The following is a 22,224-nucleotide window of genomic DNA, read 5'->3' on the forward strand; positions in this document are numbered from 1 at the left end:
AGAATGAAACAACTGGAACTGGACCACATAAATCACTATGCACAAGCTGTAAAGGGGCTGAGACGTGCCAAGAGGCACGTTTTTCAAAACTGTCCCAATGATGTTTTCCGAGTACACATCCAAAACAAACACCATCTCTGCAAGATACCATAGGAAGACCTGTCACCATATTTTCTTTACATAGATGTTGAAGGGAGCGATAGTTTAAGTGACCAAATCGCTCATGCCAAAGTTTGCTCACTTCATCGTTATGAGCAACAAATACTGAGGGAAGATTTGATGACCCAAAGTTGTGAAACTTATACAGCCTTGTAGAATCATCAGCAATGCCAGTAGCTAAAATCTGTTTAGGATCTCTTAGGTCCTTGATTACAACATCATGAGGTGAAAATTCAACGATTTTACCTTCACCTGAATGAGTTATCTGATATACAGATAGAAGGTTGCAGGATAAGGTTGGAACACATAATACATCATTAAACTGACCATTGTCTAGATGAACAGTTCCAGTCCCTACAACACTAAGAGATCTATCATCACCAACATATATATTTTTTTGTTGTTACAATCATTTAAAGAAGAAAACATGGCTTTGTTTTTGGCCATGTGATAAGAAGCTCCAGAATCAATGAGCCACTCATGAGAATGAGAAGAAGAAGATACATTTAATGCATAACCAGACCAAGATGATTGACAACCACATGCAGAAAGTGCCATTCCTAAAGATGAAGTTGAAGTTGAAGAATGCTCCAAATGGATGTTATGTTTCTTCATCGCTGCTTCCAAGGCTTCCATCTTTTTAAAGCATTTGGATTCTAAGTGGCCATCTCGATTACAAAAGTTGCAATGTCTATCAGTCTTCTTCCATTTGTTTTTATTTGTCTTATCATTTTGTTGAAATGATTTTTCATTTTGAGGCTTAGATTGCTTAGGACCCTTGTTTGGTTTAGGACCATTCTTTTTAGGATACAACTTCTTAGGATTCTTTGAATTTGGTTGCTGTTGGGCGGCTAATGCTTTCTTGGAAGAGTTTCCAAGATTAAGAAGACCAAGGTGTAAGAGTTTTTATTGTTCTCTTATTAAAGAATCACAAAAAGAGTCAAAGGAAGGGGACTTGTAGTCTGTTCCTTGAGAAATGAAGGCTTATCTTGTAGAATGGAAGGTGGAAACAAACACAGAGTAGGTTGGTCCCAACTTAGTAAGAATGGAATAGATAAGGTTACTATCTTCTTTCTTAACCTTAACACCTTCCAAGAGATATCTAAGGGTCTTGAACTTGGAAAAGAAATCTTCAATGCAAGAAAAATTATTAGGGTCCAATGTAAGCAACTCATTTTGAAGTTGATGGGCTTTAAGTTCATTTTTAATCCCAAAAACTTTATTGATTTGTTTCATTGCTTCATCAGGAGTATCAAGTTCTGCAATATGGAATCTAAGATCTGGAGAAATAGACATCCCTATCAATCCACATGCTTGATCTTGCCTATTTTCCCATTTAGCAGCCTTATCTTCATCCTTCGGTTTCTTTTCTTGGCCTGAGGCTATTCTGTAGAGACCTTTACTTCTAAGTAAATCCTCAATGTAGGACAACCATTGGAAGTAGTTGGTGTTGTCAAGGGTAACTTGGTATTGACTTTCCATTTCAACAGAAACTGAAGCTAAAGATGCTGAAACTAAGTGTTCCAATGGATAGATCTCGAAAAATTAGGCTGGTTTAAAAAACACGGCTCTGAAAACGGCTTCCGGATGAAGAAGTTATGGCTTTTTGAAAAAATGTTGTTGAAGATGTCGACGAAGTGCGGGAATGTGAGGAAATGAAAAATCCGCCCTCACAAAAAGGAGATTTGAAACCAAGACCTCTACTCTCTTAAAATAACTTTGAACCAATTGAGCTATACAAAAAATTTGAGAGAGAGAGAGGGGGGGGTGATGCTTTGGGTTGCGTGCTTGCTTTGAGAAGGCTCTTTTTCCCTACAAAACAAAAAACACAAAACCCAACACAGACATACAAAAGAAAGAACCTTGCGGCTCGAAGTTAGCTTTAGCCAAAAAACTAAATATTTTCAAAAATGAACCTTGCGGCTCAAAGTTAGCTTTAGCCGAAAAACTAAATATTTTCCTCAATGTTTCTGATTTTCCGAGATCACACTAAGGCACAGGGAAAAGAGCATACGCATGAGAAAAATCCTTCCTTTCTGTTTCTGATTTGCCCAGATCGCACAGAGTCGCAGGGCAAAGAGCATATGCAGAAATGAAAGGTATAGATCCGGTAATAAAAAAAGGCTAAATAAACCGAAACTGAAATAAATAGAGAGAAAATAACTGTAAACTGGAAATAAACACTGTATACCTCCCGATCTTAAAAATGACGCAGCTAGGGCTACCGGAAACCTTTTCGCATGAAACAAAAGGGGTTCCTCACTGGAACAGATGCTCCCAACACAATAGAGCAGTCCTCTCGGCCCGAAAGTAGTCAGAAACAGTAGATCTGGGAAACAACAGTCGAATGCAGTTCTACCGGCTTCAGATTTGGATCACCAACGGACGCGGCCCTCAAATAGCTCTGATACCATGTAGGAATTTACAGGGTAAGTTCCTCAGACAGAACACTAAAGGACACCGCTCACAACCAAATTGCAGATCAATACACCAGTATTTTTGACGTGGTTAAAATCCTCAAAGAGGGAAACAGTCCATGGCCTGAGCCAACGCGGCCACTTCAGGCAATTTATTAATAAAAGAATGAAAATTTACATATGCTTCTCTCATAGACGGATTACCCTACAAATGACCCTCCATGCACTTTAAATAGAAATCATGGACTAATCGGGTGTCAAGCCACGGATCAAGTGTCGGTAATACCGAGGAGAGAATGAACCGTCGGATCACTACATATCGTGACCGTCAGATTGTAAGTTAAAAAATGTAAAAGGTAAAGAAACACACTTTACCTAACTCTATACCTAACTCTATACTAGACCAAGTTGTACTTAACTATTTCCTATGTGTCGGAATATCCTAACACCCTATCAGTAAGAAAGGGATTATCTAATACCTTGATCCTGCCTCTATGAAACTCAAATTTTTCTCGTGAAAATGTCTTTGTCAAAATGTTTGCATCATGTTCCTCTATAGAAATGTATTCCAGCAACATGATTCGCCTCTGCACACAATCTTGTAGATGGTGATACCGGATGTCGATATGCTTGGATCAATCATGAAATACTAGATTCTCGGAGAGTTTGATACAACTATGATTGTCACAGTAAATCACTATAGGACCCATCTTCTGACCAAACAACCCAAAAATAATTTTTCTCGTCCAGATAGCCTCACATGTTGCTTGGCGTGCAGCCATGTACTCTACTTTTGCTGAGTTGAGTGCAAGAGATGTCTGCTTCTTGTTGTACCAAGAAACTGTTGCTAACCCAATGCTGAAAATTCCTCCTCACGTGCCTCTCCTGTCTGATGGACTCCCCACCCAATATGCATTTTTTAATCCTTGCAACTTCACTTGCTCTGTCTGTCTGTACCAAAGACCAAATCGAGTGGTGCCTTTGAGGTATCTCAACACATGCTTTGTTGCCTTCCAATACAATTTGGTTGGCTTAACCATTGCTTGACTAAGTTGGTTAACTTCCTAACACATGTATGGTCGTGTGTTCACAAAATACATAAGTGAACCCCCAAGATGTATGTAAATGGTAGCCTCCACTACTTCACCTCAAGCAACATCTTCCTTCCTCCAATTCCCTGCTAAAGCAGTCTCCATGGGTTTGCTCTTATCCATGTGGAACTTCTTCAGTATCTCGTTGGCATATTTCCCTGAGAGACAATTAGTTCCTCATCTCCTTTCTATACTTCCAAACAGAGGAAATAATGCATGAGCCCCATGACCTTCATATTGAATTCTCTTACAAGATCCTCTTTTCAAGAAATGATCAACTTCTCATCTTTGGTCAAAATTAAATCATTGACATATAATGCTATAATCAATAATTTACCTTCAACAACAATGTGTTAAAGGTTTACATCTACTTCACTTTGTTGAAATGTGGCAAGAATATTCCAATTTAATTTGTCCTTGAATTAAATTGTGAATTAAAATCGAATTTAGCCTTAACAACTACTTGGAAATAATTAATTATTCATGTTGAATTAATTAGTTGGAGAAATTCAAGTTAGAAGTCTTTCTGAAATCATGCAAGAGTTATCCCTTAAATTAAGGAGATAAGATTGAGTTATATTTGAGTTGTAATTAATTAACTCAGTTTACTAAGTTAATTTCAGTTAAATTAGTTCCAAAGTGTTGGAGGAACTAATAGAGAGATAACAGTCAATTGATGCATGCATGCACTCAACTAGTGCTACTCCAGTTAACTGAAGATTCCCTCATCAGAAACTCATGCATGTCTATTCTGAGAAAGACCTCGTTGAGTTAAATGTCAAGGACAGTGTACTATCAGTTGCATGTGTTTTCTCAAAGAGAAAACTCATGCATGCAGTCAAGGATAATTCCTTGAGGATTGCGTAGTTCTGATAGTGTGTGAGATCAGGAGATCATCAACTTGGTAGATGAGGTTTTCCACTTGGTTGAAGGAGAATCATCCTAGAGGAAAAGGAAATAGGAGCTTGGAGGGCAGAGAGGAAGGTTGGAGAGCAGCCAAGATTATTTGTGAGCATCCATGAGGATTGTACTGAGAGCTGGCTAGCTGTGAGAGCTAAGGCTTTGTATAATTACTATGTATTTCCACCTTGTATGATAATACAGATAGTGGGGTTTTTAGCTAAGGCTTTCCCCAAAGTATTTTCATGTGTATTGTGTGATTGATTCTTCTTCTTCTGGTTATATTGTTTAGCTCGATCTTTAAGCTTCCGAAAATTGATAGTAGAAGTAGGTTATAGTATTCTGCTTTGATTTATATTGCATTATCGGGTTAACCTACACAAATTTTCTACACACTTTTGGTGAATCCCAACCCGGTGAGATAGTTGTTGATCCTAGTGTACCAAACAAGGGGTGCTTGTTTCAATCCATACAACACTCGCTTGAGTCTGCACACATGCAACTCTCTCTCGAAGGTCTCAAATCCTTATGCCTACTCAATGTACACCACTTCCTCAATCACTCCATTGAGGAATGTTGTCTTCACGTCCATCTAGTGGATCTTCAACCCCACCTGCACTGGGAGTGCTAGAATTGACCGAATCGATGAGTACCTTGCTACTAGAGCAAAGGTATCCTCATAGTTAATTCCGTCCACCTGAGAGAGCCCTCTGGCCACAAATATGTCCTTATGCTTCTCGATGTTGGCAGATACTTCATGCTTTACCTTGTAAATCCATCTAGAACTCACCACTGACTTGTCTGCTGGTTTTGGGACCACATCCCAAAAACTGTTTCTGACGATGGAATCATATTCCTCTACCATATAATCAACCCATATTGGTTTCTACACTACTTCCTCAAATGAGGATGGATCAATCTCTACAAGCTCACTCATGAGATCCATGTAGCTAGTGTGCCGATCCAGTGACCTCCTCTTCTTGCGTTGATATGTGGGTGCTCCCACATTCTCTCTTGCATCATGCAAAAATCAATTATCTTCTATGCTTCACTTCCTTCCTTCTTTAGATGTCTCTACTTGAGTGGTTGCCTCCACTCTATTCTCCTCTGCTTGTGGTTGCTCCAAAACTTCCTGAGGTTCTTCCTTTGGAGCCAAAATCTCATGAACAGGTTGCAATTGAAGCTCCCTCTCAAGAGAACACATCATTGCCTTCTTATCATCAAATTTTACATCTATTTTGACCACTCTCATCCTGAGAGATGGCAAGTACACATGATAGTTGTGAGGTGTTTTTGTGTACCCCACAAGTATTCCCAACTCAGTTGTAGGCTCTAGATTTTTCCTTGAATCCTTGGAAACATTACTATAAAATGATGATCCAAAGATCCTGAAGTGTGACACATTTTGTTTCTTCACTAAAATATATTCCTTTGGTGTACTCATGCCAAGAATCTTGTGAGGACTCATGTTCTACAAACAAACAACTTTGTTGCAAACTTCAACCCACAAGTGCAGTGGTAGGCTCTGGTCATGCAACACCGCACGTGCATCTCCCACGATACTTTTGTTCTTCCTCTTAGCCACCCCATTCTATTGCGGGTTACAGGATGCTGTCAACTCCCGTCGAATGCCTTCTTTTGAATAGAAGTTCTTAAACTCATTCAACACATATTCTCCACTGTTATTGCTCTTGAGAGCCTTCACTTTTCTTTGAGCCTCTTTCTCAACAAGTGCTTTAAAATCAACAAATTTGGAGAATGTCTGGTCTTTCTTTTGCATGAAGAAAATCGAACACTTCCATGAGAAATCATCTACAAATATCACATAATACATGTGCTTGGTCGTGGAGGTTGTCGCCAAAAGTTCCACACACATCTGAGTGAATCCTTTCAAGGACTCCTTGCACCTTACTGTCCCGATCATTGAACGTGACTTTCGTGTACTTCCCCAACATACACCCTTTGCATGTACCTCGCTACTCTAGTGTACCTTTCGGAAGGCCTATAGAAATATGTTGCATGATCTTCAAAGTGCCATGGTGCAAATGGCCAAGTATCTTACGCCATAATTCACCAATGTCTCAGCTTTGCACCTTCTCTTATTTGATGCTCAATGTTGCAAAATATCCAACATCTAATTTGTAAAGGTTCTTTACTCGAACCCCAATATTCTTCACTTGTCCCGTCATGATGTGTTGCAGGAAAGCCTTCCCTTTGTTGAATATCACATCGTAGCCATAGTCTTCCAATACCGCTACAGAAACCAGATTCTTCTTCAGTCTCGTTACATACATCACATCCTTGAACCTGATAGGGGGGCCAGACTCCCTCTGAAAAGTAACTATACCAATATTGGTTGCGTTATATCTTCCATCATCTCCCATCTCAATGTGCATCTAGAGATCCTTCTCCTCCAAGTCACTAAAAAATTATTTGTTGCTCGTCATATGGAATGAATTTATTTATCTCCACTATTCAGATACCACACACTACCCATAACTGTGCTTTCCATGCATGCAATGAGGGTGAAGTCCAATTTGAATTGGGAAGCCAAAGCTTCACCTTCCGCTCCTCCTGAGGGCTTCTTTCTAGCCTTCTTGTGTGGACACTTCATGGCATAGTGTCCCAACTCATGACAATAAAAGCACTTGATCTTTGAAAATTCTTTCTTCTTTCCACCCTGACTAGAATCCCCTTGGATTGGGATTTATTCCCTTTCCCCTTCTTTTCCTTTCCATCCAAGGCACAATTCTCCTCATCATCACACTTGGATGAGGTTCCATCTTTGGTGTTGCACCTTATCTCTTCTTGTACCAAATCCAACCATAGTCGTTCCTAATTTGATAACTGCTCCCTCCCATTTACCGAATCATGGTAGTTGTGCCAACTCTTGGGAAGGCTTAGAAGTGTCAGGCTTACCGGATCATCTTCTGCTACAATAACTCCAATTTGACCAAGTTCATCACGACATTGTGTGAACTTGCTGAGGTACTGTGTAATTATGTTGCCCTTCTGCATCTTGATATTTTGAAACTTGTCCTTGAGTTCCAAATTCTTGTGGTCACTAGTGTTCTGGAATAGATGTGTCAATGCTTTCCACATTTCATATGTAGTCTCTTTCCCGTGGATATTCGAGACAATATGGTCTTGAACTCCCTCGAATATGATCCTCCTTGGCTTTACTACACAATTCTTCCATTATGCTACATCTTAAGCATCAAATATTGGAGGCTTCGGGATATCATATCTATGCATTCCTTCAACCCATTATCTTCCAAAATTGCCTCCATCTTGTCCTTCCAAGCAACATAATTTGAGCTACCTTCAAGGGCATACTCAAGTCTCAATCCATAGAAATCCATCCTACTAGCTCTGTAGAATTGATCTTGCAAATTTGATCCACTTGCAAAGACAATTTCGAATTCTCTTCTCTATTGTGAGTCTTGCTCTGATACCATGTATAAATTCCTTGTCAATTCAAACTGCTTATGTAATTTTCTAAAACAAAAGACTTGAATCTACTCTACTCATCAGCAGAAAGAAATTAATTGATCGTGAAATCACAACATAAACATGGGACAAGATTCAACACACATACTCAGAATTTTATGTAGGGGAGAGAAACAAATTAAAACCCCTTACTATCTGTATTTCATTAACCAGAAAATAGAGAAGAAATACAATTCTTTCTCAAGCCTAAGCAACCTCTGCACTGGTATAATCTATCTCACTGCTTCACAGACTGACCCTAGCCAATACTTAGCCAAGTTTTTTCCTGCCCAAGCTCCTATTTCCTTGCGCTGTTCAATAAGGAATTATCCCCCTATTAATTAGGGAAATTTCTCATTGGGAATTGCATAATTCCTTTAGGCCTTTCTATGACTACATGCACAACCTGTACAAACTAGAAAATTATACAATTGATAGTACACTGCCCTTGAACTCCAATCTCAACTGGGTAACTCAAGTTATTTGCATCCATTAATTATTCTGGGCTGATTAATGAGTTAACTAAAAGATCAGCTGAAGTTACACCCCACTACTAGACCCTCCACTAGTTATTAATCAGTTATAACTAGTTAAACTCATAATAACTCAAATTAACTAAACTCGAATGCTATAACTTAGTAATAAATCATAACTAAACATAACTCAAGTGTCTCCAACTCGAATTAACTGAGTGACAAGGCCATGTAACCTCATTTAATTACCTCCAAGTATTTTACTGGAATTGAAATTCGAATTTCTCCTAATTAATTTGGACAAAAATTAATTAAGAATTTCTTGTTGTATTTTCAACAGTTTTTTGTAGAATAGTAGTAGGAATTGTGGATATGCTAAAGTTTTATTTGTATAATGATTTTAACAAGTTCGTAAATTTCATGACTAGCTATACAAATTTTTTACCAAGTTTCTGAGCTACTTGTCTGATGAATTTGTGCTTGATTAAATTGCATTATTGTTGCATAAAGATGATGATAGTTTACAACAACTGTAAAAATTCAATTGTTTTTTGTTTTGTTAGTAGAAAGGAATATGTTATCAGAATCAGAGAAAATCTAGAAGAGGTTGTATGTAACATTGTCAATTCAAAGGAATTAGTAATAGATCTTGATCTCTTTTATCTAAGGCATTTTTTCATGTTTTGTGCGTATTTATAAAAATGGATGTGCTTCTCATGCTATATGGGAGCCTCCTAGTAACTTGACTAAGTGTTTGCTTTAAATTCTTTGTAATTTTGTATGAGGTACTCTTTATGTTGAAATTTTGTTTTTTTTTTAAATGATATTCATAAAAATATATTTTCAGACACTTCATGATGTGCACAAAGAGGTTTTGGATGTAACATTGTTAATTCATAGGATTAGTAATAGTTGTTGATTTCGTTCATCTGAGGCAATTTTTTAGGCTTTTTGTATATTTATAAACATGGATATGATTCTCCTACTATATGGGATCCTTTTGGCAACTTGATCTAGTGTTTGTTGCATATTGTTGGTAATTTTCCACAAAGGCCTCGTTACGTTGAGATTTTGTTCTTTTAAAATGATATTTACAAAATCTAGTTTCAAAAATTACTTGATGTGCAAGATTGAAGTTTGGAATTATTATTTAGTATTTTATTCTTAGTGAAATTTCTTGTGTGTGAAATAAAGTTTGTGTTTCTTGGTTTGCATACACACTCTTTATAGTTGTTATTGCATGCATACCTTCTCTTTTGCACTGTTGGGAACCCTCTGGCTATGAGGGCCAACAAAAGAAAAAGAACTCCAAAAATATAGCATAGAAACATCTATGAATAAAAAAACAAACTAACACACCAAACTACACAAATTGTTGTAAATAAAACAAATAAATGGAATATAGATTCATTTTATTAACATAAATGAGATTTACAAGGTTGTCAAGCCCTCCCTATCATGACGGTAGGGAGGTGGTGCTACCTCCAAAACATGTCTCAAGCACAAAAAACCTTGTATGAATAATTTTGGAGAGAGACTTAAATGCCAAAAACACATTGTAACACCCTCCTCCCACATCTACCCAAGCAACCGACCAACCAGGGTAAACATGTGATGGGAGGCTACTATGATTAGATTCAACCTCTTATGTGACCTTAAGGAAATGGAATTGACGGAAAAACAACATACAAGCCTTCCACATCAACTATAGGACCCTTGAGAACCACCCCAACACTTCAGGCAGCTTTCCCCTGGGTCCCACTAAATTTTTTTACCACTTAACCTCTAGACTCTCTCACGCTATAGGTCTGCCAATGTCCAGGAGGCTCTGGACACTTTCATGCTATAGGAATTCCAATGTCTAGGGACTATTTTGTCGTATTCCATGCCAGCGTCCCGAGGATTTAAGCCACTTTTCAGGCCCCAAGCCCAGGTCACTGCCCAGAATTGATTGAAATCTTCAGAACAATAAAATAACAGGGAAACAATGAAACAAAAGAAAATAATTGAATAAGCTATAAACCAAACCCCTACTAGCCATGACATGCATTCGTAAAAAATATCACAAATATGTAATCTATAGGTGTAACCAAAATATTTAAGAATAGGGATCTCATAATTATCTAAGAATCGCTAAGAACAAGTGTTCCCTCATACCATTTGCTGCATTATCATCTATTAAGCCATAGATACATTGTCCATTCATTTGCAAGTAAAAACATGATGAGATCTATACATAGCCACTATCATAAAACACATACATAACCAACATGATAGCAACAAAAATACCAATGAAATCACAAACATATGATCCACGTATAAACCAATATAATACTCATAAAAATACAAGGGGAAATAACCTCATATTGACGATGAAAAATCCAAACTCGAGATGGTATTACCATGTTCCACTCAACCATAAAATGTCTGAGCCAAATCTCTCTTCAGCCATTCATCCCCATGCCATATTCCAACCATGAATGTGGGACTCAAACCAAAGAACCAACCAGGGCATCCCAAGGCTAAACCACTTCACCCTCATCAATAGAAACCAAGCTTTACCATAATACATCTCATATCACTAGGCCAACACAATAAACATGTCATAATGGGCCTTACCATGATCTCCACCCGATCATTAAGCCAAAATAAGTATGGATGCCACCGGATTTCTCCATCTACACCATGAGGAATTTTCTTTTCTCCTAGTCTCTCGAGATTTACCGCAATCCAAACCCAGATCACGAAGCCCTAAACGTAGACCCACTCTCTAGGCTTTACTGCATATCCCAAACTTGGGATTAATAGGCCCAATGGAGAGAAAACCACCTCTTGTATTTATCGCATATCTTGTCATTCACCAACAACAATTCTTAGTCCCATTGAGGCAACACAATCTTGGATTTACTGCAACCCACCATCTAGCTCAGAGGTCGCTAGGCCAGTGGCTTTACCATGATCCACAGCCTAGTTCAGGGACGACTAGGCCATGTGCTTTATCATTTGGAGATCCACCTCACTTATCTTTGAATCCATCCAACAATTTAGCTCAACCAAATTCTGAGAACCCCATCACACCATGACTATCTGGAAAAGGAAAGACTAGGTTGAAATCACTGTCACACCTAGAAAAACCCATGCCATAACAACAAAAGAACCAAATGCAATATCATGCATGTGAAATCAAGCAAGGAAAACACACATGCAAATCAATACCTGCAAGGAATATTGTTGGAGCTCCTTGATCCTACTCTTCCTTGCTTGTTCCTTCCTTCGTCTTTCCTTCTTTGCCTTTCTTGATTGAATGCCAAACTTGAGCAAAATCTTACCAACCGATCCTTAGAAGCCTTTTTCTTAATGAGGCCTCTATTTTTTTCATTTTCCATTATTTTCCTTAAATTTCCTCCTCATATACAACATGTGACCTTTCACCTTCGTTTTCTCCTAATTTCCATTATTTTCATAAACAAAATGCCAATAAATACCTCTTTTCCTTTTCAAAGCCTTAGCCATTGCCTTTTCCGATTTCCCTAGAGATAATAAATTGATGAGCACCCACTCTTGAAGAGTGTTTGCATTTAAGTCAATAAATGACTATTTCTAAACCATAAAATAATAGATATACTGATGACTAATTTTTTATTAGTTTAAATATAAAGTAAATCATATATAATTTTGCTATTTATATAATCTCTTTAATTATTTTCTTCTTCCATCAATTTAATTTTTAATTTATTTAATTTTTTAGTCAAAAAAAAATATGGCAAAAAGAGAAGCTACTACTTTGTGAATAACATAGTACTATAGTCTTTGGTCAAATCACAAAGGACCTAATATCAATGCATGGACAGTTGGTTGAGATGAAGTTGCGAGAAGTGAGCCTTGGGTGTGAGCATGCATCTTGGGAATAACAAGGCGATTCAGTTTGCTCACGTCACTGGGCGTGACGGCCTTGTCGACAAGGTGCTCTCGAAGAAGACCCGCCATCGCAGAATCTCCGTTTCCGTCGTCCGGCCACCTGGTTCCCGTCTGTCTCTTGCCTCTTGCCGGAAACCTCCGACTCTGGGTCCTCGTTATTCGTACTAGCCGGCCGAGCTGCCGTCATCATGATCCTCTTGCTATGATGTTCAAATTCTTCATCATCGTGAGTGTGCTTTCCCGACCCCGGAACTTGGGGGCTGCTCTGTCGTAAGCCATGGCGGCGTCTTCTTCCTTGTTGAACGTTCCCAGCCAAACGCGCTAGTGTTTTTCATAAATCTGCGCACCCCATCGCCCATTGGGCTGCGGAACCACGCCCTTGTACTGAGACGATTGCAGCTTACTAGCTTGCTGCAATGACATTAATGAATATCTTCTCAGATCCTCAAATTCGTCCGACTCTCGGGCAGATTCGGTACCACGTTTATTCCTCTGCCCAGTCTCTCAGCGCTCGAACATTCTTTCCCTTCCTCCAACTCTAGCTGTCTTCCGTTGTCTGAGAAACCAGTGACAGAAGGGGTGAATTCTTCCGTCATAGCGCTGCCCACTTCATTGTCTTGATTGTCTTCGGTGGAATAGTCACCCCTCTATTGCCTCTTTCATCGTCCTAACTTGAACTCCAACACAGGCAGGGCTAGATGGAGAAGTATTCAGCGTCCACAGGACCGTACGCCAAGCTTAGAATCACGTTGGGACAGTCCATCTCCTACTTCCACAGAGTGTTTGGAGCAAGAGGCCTGTTGGCTTGACCATGCAAACTCATGATAAGACAGACTTGAATCTTTCGACGGCAATGCGGTTGTTGACTGCAATATATAAGTTAATGATGGGGACTCACAAACCTAGCAGACATCAAGAGCCAAAGACGCCGCAGTTCTTGATGTCATGTTCATCTGATCTGTCGATTATAGATATAATTGAGCATCAAATATTCTGTCGATTATAGATATATTATTATATTCTTTGAAAGACAATAATTGAGCATCAAATATTCTTTTGAAAGGTTGGCAATAATATCAACGAATCTAAAAGGGCTCCGCCTCAAGTTCTTTCAGAGGATATTTTAGATAGACGGCATGCATACAGCTTGAGTGGGCCTAATATACAGCTTGAGTGGGCCTAATGGTTAAGAGCATGTGCTTCCTCCTAAGAGGTCACAGGTTCAAAACCAGAGGGGGGTAGAGTATGTATGCCTTCGTAGACTTAGCAGTCAAATGCGCGGAGGTGGGTCCCTTGTCCCACAAACAAGGGGGTCTCATACACCAATTTGGTGTCTGGCTTGGCTGTGACCTTAAAAATAGATATTATTATTATTATTATTATTAGAACATACATAAAACACCACGACCACCTATAATACAACGTTGGCATATTCTAACAATGGGTAGCAAAGCAAAGATTCAGATTTTTTCATTTAGTCCTCTGACAACTTTCCACTCGGTAAGAGGGTCCAGATGGATGAGAAATCCTGTCAATTGCATATACCATATTATATATGCACCCTACTTGCACAACAGGATTTATCCGGCCGGGACCTCATGACGGTAGTCGTGACTCCCTTCTTTTTGTCCACTTTCTCGCTCGGGTTGGGAGTTGTGGGGACGAATCCTGTTCCCTGTTCCGCAGATGGAAGCTTCCGAATTTTATATTTGTTCATCCATTGCAATTGCTCCACTTAATAACATGCTATGCAATTTGATATATGCTCCGGTTGTTATGCTGTATATAACTTTTATCTACGTCAATCGAATGAGGTTTTGTTGGTTTATCGCATAGTTATCAAGTTTGGATTTGATTATTCCGAGGCAGAGGTCATGGTAGCGTCTTTCGGGACGTCATCTGCGCAGTGGAATTCAGAAAACAATTGCAAAATAAAAAATAAAGGGACTATTACAAAATCATCTCTACGGCGTAAGTGGTATACGGCACAGAGACCTTATCCCCCGTTGTCACGAGATTGTTCCCGAAATTTTGTTTTAAATATTGAAGCGTAAATTTTATGTTCAATTTTATATCAAGACAGTTGAAGTGACAAGTTTTTTAAACCTGTAATATTGGAATTGTATATTGCCATTTTAAAATGAAAAAATATATAAAAATACATACATAAATAAATAAAAATCAGGGCGAACATTACCTACGAGCACTATAAATAAAATATATATCTGACTTGAGACATTTCAAATATGATATTATATTTCTTGAATATTGATAATTTTTCGATATTTTTGTCGAAGTTAACAGTTAGGACAATCATTGTGTACCAGCGTTGTTAAATAAATATATTAAAATAATGTTATTTGATTTGGAAAATATGTGTAATGTGATGTTATAGTCGTAGTTTAATTAGATTGAGGAATTGTCTGGAAAGTTATGGAAATTTTAGTTATATTGAGAGAAAATCTGGTAAGGATTTTTGTAAATCCAAGTTATGGTTGTTAAACCCCAAAATTTTAGGTGTATTAGATGTTTCTCATGGTGCTCAATCCATTTCCACCATCAAAAATACGATTCAAACACTGTATCTATAAAAAAAATTGAATTTTTTTACCCAGATTCCGGCCATTTTTTTGGCTCCGACAATTCCTCTGCCTCGTTAGACAATTCTGATGTTATATTTTCAAAGTTTTTGATTAAAATACAAAATAAAAAGAGGTTTATAAATTGTTAAAATTTAATTAAAATAATTTTAAATGATTTTTTTATAATTAAAAAATATAAAATAATTTCAATTTTAAAATTTTGATTTTTAAAATATAAAAATAAAATATATTATTATTAATATTTTTAAATATAATTTTTTAAAGGTTTATTTTTTTTAAATTATATTTTTTATATTTATCAAATAAACAATATTAAAATATTATTTTATTTTAATTATTTTTGAAAATGAATATTTTATTAATTTTAATTTTATGAAAATAATAAATTATACATTTTCAAAACAAAAATAAATATTTTAAAAATTTATATATAATATCATTAATAAATTGAAATAATTTTCAATATAATATAAAATTAAATTAAAAACAAACTATTAAAATAATTATGAAATAAAAGTTAGTTGAGTTAGTCAAGTTCACATTATTAAAGCATTTTGCTAATTAGAAATGATAGAATCAATTTTCTTTAACTTTTAGAAACTAACATCTATGAACCACGCATTAAATTTTTTTTTAAAAATAAACAAATAAAATTATATAAATTAAAATATACTTTAATATAAATATACAAAATAATTAATGTGATTATTTTAAAATTAAAATTTCAATCCTCAAAAGCTTTAATTTTAAAACACATATGAAAATCACAATTATTTATTTTAACTTTTTAAAACACATATGAAAATCACAATTATTTATTTTAACTTAAATTATATAAAATAATTTTAGTGAATATTGATTTTCTTATTTTCTATGTAATATTAATTTTCTTATTATTTATGTTTTTTATTATAAATATACAAATAAATTTAAAATAACACCCCTCCACTCCATTTTTTTTTATCTTTATGGGGATAACGCTAGGCGTCTTCAATGTTTGATGTCTACGTAAGAGCTTTGGCCGACATTCAACAATGTGGAATGGACGGGAATGGTCATTGCAAAGTCTTGGTTTCAACGACTCAAAACTAATCCTTCAAGTTTATTTTTTATTATTTTTCTGTTTCAATTTTTATTTTTTATTTTTGTTTCAACCATTTTGTACTCTGAGTTTTGTCCGGGAAGATTAGTCATGTAGCATGGCAGATCATCTTTTCACGCTCCTGCATTATTTTTCTGTTTCAATTTTTTGTATTTTTCTGCTTTGCATTTTATTTGGTTTTTTTTTTTTTTTTTTCAACCATTTCTGTATTTTGATTTCAACCATTTATTTTTATATTGGAAAGTCAGTAAACTATTTTTTATAGGCTAAAAAGTTACATGTATAATTTTTGAAATAAAAATGAAAATGAAAATAAATTATTATTAAATTATTTTGTGATGAATTATAAAGTTTGATTTGTAGTTGGATTTAATTTTATTAAAATAAAATAAAATTTTAATATATTAAATAATGTAATAAATTACTAGTAAAAATTAGAGTTTTAGAGATATATTTTTGGGTTTTATAAAATTTTTGTATTATATTTATCTTTAGATGATTCATGTGTAGTAAGTGCGTGGTTTTGAGGGCTTAAAGTTATTACTCCATGAAGAAATTAAAATTAGTATTGTAGTATTTAGTCCAACAACAAAAGACTTAATAGCAATGCATGGACAACCAGTTTGGAGATGACATGAGATAGTTAATTTTGTGCACTGATGTAGAGGAAAAAACCAGAGCCAATATAGATGGAAATAAAAAATCATGAATTGAGCCTTTGTTTGGTGTGAGCATGTTGTTGAAATAGCAATAACCAAAAAAATGAAAAATATTTTGGAGATGCAAATTTGTAAACTACATGTAAATGGGAAAACCACTCTGAAAGTTGATGAGGTGTCTGAGGTAAAAGATGTAAATAATTGGAAACAACAACGTTTTCCAAATTAAATCCAAAAATTCAAATTTAAAATAAAGATAATTTGTAATAGTAAAATAATGCAAAAAAAAAAAAGTTACAAAGCCCATACACATAAACTTTGTACACATAATTTATCCTAGAAAACTAAGATGTGAAATAAATCATATAAGAATAAATATATCTATTTATTCTTGATTTAAATGTAACCAAAACTTATTAACACTTTGACTGTCACCAAATAAGCTTTTTGCTCCACTTTAACAGAAAATACCCACACTTTTAATAACATTACCTAAAATACAAGCTATTACCTTATGTCACAAGAAAAATAAAAGTTACAAAACCCCATACACATAAACTCTGTACACTTAATTTATCCTAGAAAACTAAGATGTGAAATAAATCATATAAGAATAAATAGATATATTTATTGAAATGGAACCAAAACTTACTGACACTTTGGCTGTCACCAAATGAGCCTTTTGCTCAACTTTAACAGAAAATGCGCACACTTTTAATAGCATTACTAAAATACAAGCTATTACCTTATGTCACCTGTACTAATACCTCCTTACCTCATGTCACCAATACCAAGTAATTAAAAACACGTTACCTTTGATCACAAACCACTCCTATAAGTGCACAGAAACACCCTAATTACCGTTTCACTGAGTCAATTTTACCGGATAAAATGCGCCAGAAATTCCAAATTATCGGAAGTCGTCGTTAGTATCGGTGGGAGACCTTTCGCACTTTTCCCTTGGAGGGTCGCTTATTAAGTACGGCCTATTATTTCCATACATGGCACTGTAGCAGCGTCGTCATGGGACAAGGAAGGGATGGGAAGATATCTCACCGTAAGTAAATTCCGCTATAGTGACGATCATTAAGATTCCGTCAAACTCACTCCAAAAAGTCTTACTCCTTTCTTGCTCGCAGTATCCAGACACGATGTCGCTTTGTGTTCCGTGGTCTCCAATTCTTGTGCCGCGGAGGGCTGAGAAGGGTTCACAAAAGGATGCAATGTTTTGATATTTGTACTTCCTTCGCCGGAATTGAGCGAGTTGTGGAAGCTGCTTTGGTCTGCTTGTTTGGCGGGCGGCTCCAAGAAACAGAAAGAAAACTCTCCGTTGAGAGGAGTTGCCGGGATATGAGACCACAGGTGATCAAAATTACCAACTTTTTTCACCAAGGGAGGCATATAATTAGAGTTGAACTGCGTAAACGCATCGGAATTACTAGAACTGGGCCAGACTATGGGCAACCATTCAGCGTTACCGACGACTGTTGTCTGGGTTCCGGAATTGAAACTATTCGAGGAAAACGAGCCTTTCACGGGATGCACAAATTCCGCTTTGGATTGGGGAGATTGGGGGCCGACTCCAAGTTGGGGTCGAACCGATGCCCTGTGTCGCCAACTGATGTAGAGCTGCTGAGGCTCGAGCGATCCCCTGTGAAACGAAACAAAATCCCCGACCTCCAATTTCTTGTCCTTCACAAACCGATTCCATCCTTTGGTCAGCACGTAGCTCTGGCTGCTCTTCCAATACGAGTAACGGAAACGCCAGATTTTCCCCATGTTATCCTCGAAATTCAAGAACGATCCCTTCTCGCTGGAATCTCTGACCAAAGGGAAATATTTCTCAGCATGCAGCTTGGGAATAACAAGGCGATTCAGTTTTCCCACGTCACTGGGTGTGACGGCCTTGTCGAAAAGGTGCTCTCGAAGAATAGCCGCCATGGCAGAATTTCCGTTCCCGTCGTCCGGCCACCTCGTTCCCGTCCGTCTCTGGCCGGGCGCCTCCGACTTTTGCTCCTCGTTATTCGTACAGGTCGGCCGAGCTGCCGTCATCATCATTCTCTTGCTATGATGTTCAAATTCTTCATCGTAACTGTGCTTTCGAAGCATGTCGACGATTTGTTCCTTGGTGTGCTCCCTCATGAATCGGGCTTCCTGACTGCCGCCTTGGGCCGGATTGAAATTGGTCACGGCGTCCCAACCCCGGAACTTGAGGGCCGCTCTGTCGTAAGCCATGGCAGCGTCTTCTTCCTTGTTGAACGTTCCCAACCAAAAGCGGTCGTGTTTCTCGTAAATCTGAGCACCCCATCGGCCATTGGGCTGCGGAACCACGCCCTTGTACTGAGACGATTGCAACTTGCTAGCTTGCTGCAACGACAGTAATGAATATCTTCTCAGATCCTCAAATCCGTCCGACTTTCTGGCAGATTCCGGCACCACGTTTACTCCGCTGCCCAGTCTCTCCAACTCTCGAACATTCTTTCCCTTCAATCTTGCCAAAACCCAATCCTTGAACTGGCCTTCCTCCAACTCTAGGTGTCTTCCGTTCTCTGAGAAACCTGTGACAGAAGGAACGAATTCTTCAGTCACAGCGCTGCCCACTTCATTCTGTTCGGTGGAACGGTCACACTCTATTGCCTCTTTCATAATCGTCTCTTCAACTTCAACAGACGCAGGGCTAGACGGAGAAGTATTCTTCTTGCTGCAAATGATAGAACTCATTTCAGCGTGCATAGGACAGTACGCCAAGCTTAGAACCACACTGGGACAGTCCATCTCCGACTTTCACAGAGTGGTTGGAACAGCAGACTTCCTAATAAATTAATGAAGAGGACTCATGTGCTCATAAACCTAACAGACATTAAGTGTCAAAGACGCCGCAGTTGACGATTTCATGTTCTATGTTATTATTATATTTTTTGGAAGACAATAATTGAGCGTCAAATGTTCTTTGAAATGTTGACCATAATAACAAGGAATCTAAAGGGCTCCGCCTCAGGTTGTTTCAGATGTTATTTTATATTGAAGGAATATACACCGAACATATAAAACACCACGACCACAAATGGGAGCAAAGCAGGATTCAGATTTTTAACGAAGTTTCCCCTGCCGTTCGCTTGTATTTAGTCCTATGACATCTCTGTACTCGGTAAGAGGGTCCACATAGATATAAGGAGGAAACCCTGTCAATTCCATATACCATATTATATATGCACCCCACTTGCACAGCAAGATTTATCTGGGGGGACCTCGTGACGCGTGAGCCGTTAGTCCCCTCTCTGTCCATTCCCTCACTCAAGTCTCCTATCCCTGTCCACTCTCTCAGTCAAGTTGGGAGTTGTGGGGAGTCGGGACGACTCCTGTTCCGCAGATGGAAGCTTCCGAATTTTATATTTGTTCATCCATTGTAATTGCTCCCGTCAATATAATGCTATGCAATTTGATATTTTCTGTATAAAACACTTATCTACATCAATTAAATGCAGATTTGATGGTGTTTTTCCTTCCTTTTATTGTTTGTCTGTACGTAACGCAGATGGGAATGATAAGGCAATGCATTGTCTCTGCATACAGAAGGTCAATCAAAGCGAGAAAGTGCGGGTTAATTAATTGTTAGATGTTTGGTAAGTAACACATTGATAGGCATTATATTTTCTTTAATGGGTTATGGGTTCAACGACGGGAAGCATATGTGAATGCGAGATTCAATTTATTAAATTTATCGATCGTGATAAAGATGGGCATACAAAAATACATTATTTTTATGGATTTATAAAATTCTATAAATATTTTATAGATATTGTAGCTACTATGTCTGATTATATTTATGGATTTCGTTTTGTGTAAAGTATTTATTAAAAAAATTTACCACGCTAGATTTCTTCACCTAAAACATTTGAATTGACACTTGATTTATTAAAACGTTACAATCATATTAAATTTCACTGCCCTGCTTTATAAGTGACATTTAAGTTTTAGAAATACCTCAAACCTTCAACATGAATTGACACTTGATTTATTAAAACGTTACAATCATATTAAATTTCACTGCCCTGCTTTATAAGTGACATTTAAGTTTTAGAAATACCTCAAACCTTCAACATGAATTGACCAGTCCCTACAAAAATCTTTCATATATATTGGATTCTGCCAGCCGTCGATCGCATAAGGTTCCATTCTACCAGTACTTATCTTGAAGTCCATCGGTATAGAGGTTTGACTACTTACCAGACTTTGTAGTCCATTGTCACGTGCCAGAAAAGTCAGACCGATATTGCAATCACATGCATGTGACAAGCACACGGACTTTTTTTTCTGGACACCGGGCAAAGAGGCCCTCTTAGAGTCTTTGTGGAGTTATGTAAAAAAAGATGTGACCCAAACACTGTCTACGCCTTGTATATTATTTATCACACCATTCGCTGGGCGACACCTCTGATGTTTAAAGTTCTTGTCTCTGATTATATATATATATATATATATATAATATCCAGTGGGGGACACATTTCCAAGCCCCCCCTCTATCGTAGTATGCGCATCATAGTGAGATCACCAAACAGGATAGGCATGTATCGGTCCAGGCCTATGTATATACCGCTTAAAGGATAGGGAAAGAACCTATGAAAATGTAAAATTGGAATTGTAACATCGGAACTTACTGAAGTGAAGTGAGAAGTTTTTCAAATCTGTAAAACTGGAATTTGTATATTGTTTAATTTTAATGGAAAAATATATAAAATTGGAAATGTTAAAAAAATTATTTTGGAATTTGTATATTGTTTAATTTTAATGGAAAAATATATAAAATTGGAAATGTTAAAAAAATTATTTTGTTAATAAAATAATAGTAATAAATATTATAAAAAATGTAACAAATCACGGGAGAGGCCTTTTTTTCCGTTTCATGGTGAACAACTTTTAAAAGAAAAATTGAATGTTTTATTGGATGTTAGAGTCTGAGGGAGAGCTCTAGACCATAAGAGGGTGCACCGTTATGGCGGCCAACCAACGTTTCCGCTCTGAGTTCCATCCTATGGGCGGCATGTTATGTGCTCTAGGTTCCTCGTGAGGTGGCCATGTCTCCTCTAGCCTGCTTTACGTGTCGCATGGAGGTCTTCCTTTTTCAGTAGGCCTCTAAATCCTATTGAGTCAGGGTTTCTACTATTTGTCATTATTTTTACAGGTTCCTGTGGCTTTTTGCATGCATTTCCACCCGTCATCTCCTAGAGCCTTTCTGCATGTGACTCCATCTATCCCTTCCCAAAGCTTTCTGTCACGCCTCCAAGTCTACGGTAACTTTTTTTCCGTGCCCGGCAGGGTGCGGCACCACCGTGTACGTTCTTTTCGTTAATACTTGTACATATGGACTACGCCTTAACCAATATAAACATGCTTTAACCGTTACCTTACAACC

The 22,224-nt window shown here is 37.3% G+C and overlaps 1 protein-coding gene across 1 annotated transcript; it reads right to left on the bottom strand.

Moving 5' to 3' along the window:
- Positions 1-17,554: 17,554 nt before the first annotated feature.
- LOC149150603 (uncharacterized) lies at positions 17,555-19,670 on the bottom strand. Its single transcript, XM_089440221.1, has one exon. The coding sequence runs from the start codon at positions 19,584-19,586 to the stop codon at positions 17,898-17,900; it is 1,689 nt and encodes a 562-aa protein (XP_089296347.1). The 5' UTR covers positions 19,587-19,670; the 3' UTR covers positions 17,555-17,897.
- Positions 19,671-22,224: the final 2,554 nt, after the last annotated feature.

The sequence above is a fragment of the Pinus tabuliformis genome, chromosome 9, assembly GCF_031772625.1.
Source record: "Pinus tabuliformis cultivar Carrire ecotype Pingquan chromosome 9, CPIR1, whole genome shotgun sequence".
Taxonomy (NCBI): domain Eukaryota; kingdom Viridiplantae; phylum Streptophyta; class Pinopsida; order Pinales; family Pinaceae; genus Pinus; species Pinus tabuliformis.

Coding starts and splice junctions, on each gene's coding strand:
- LOC149150603 (XM_089440221.1), bottom strand. CDS start 19,586: ATGGACTGTCCCAGTGTGGTTCTAAGCTTGGCGTACTGTCCTATGCAC.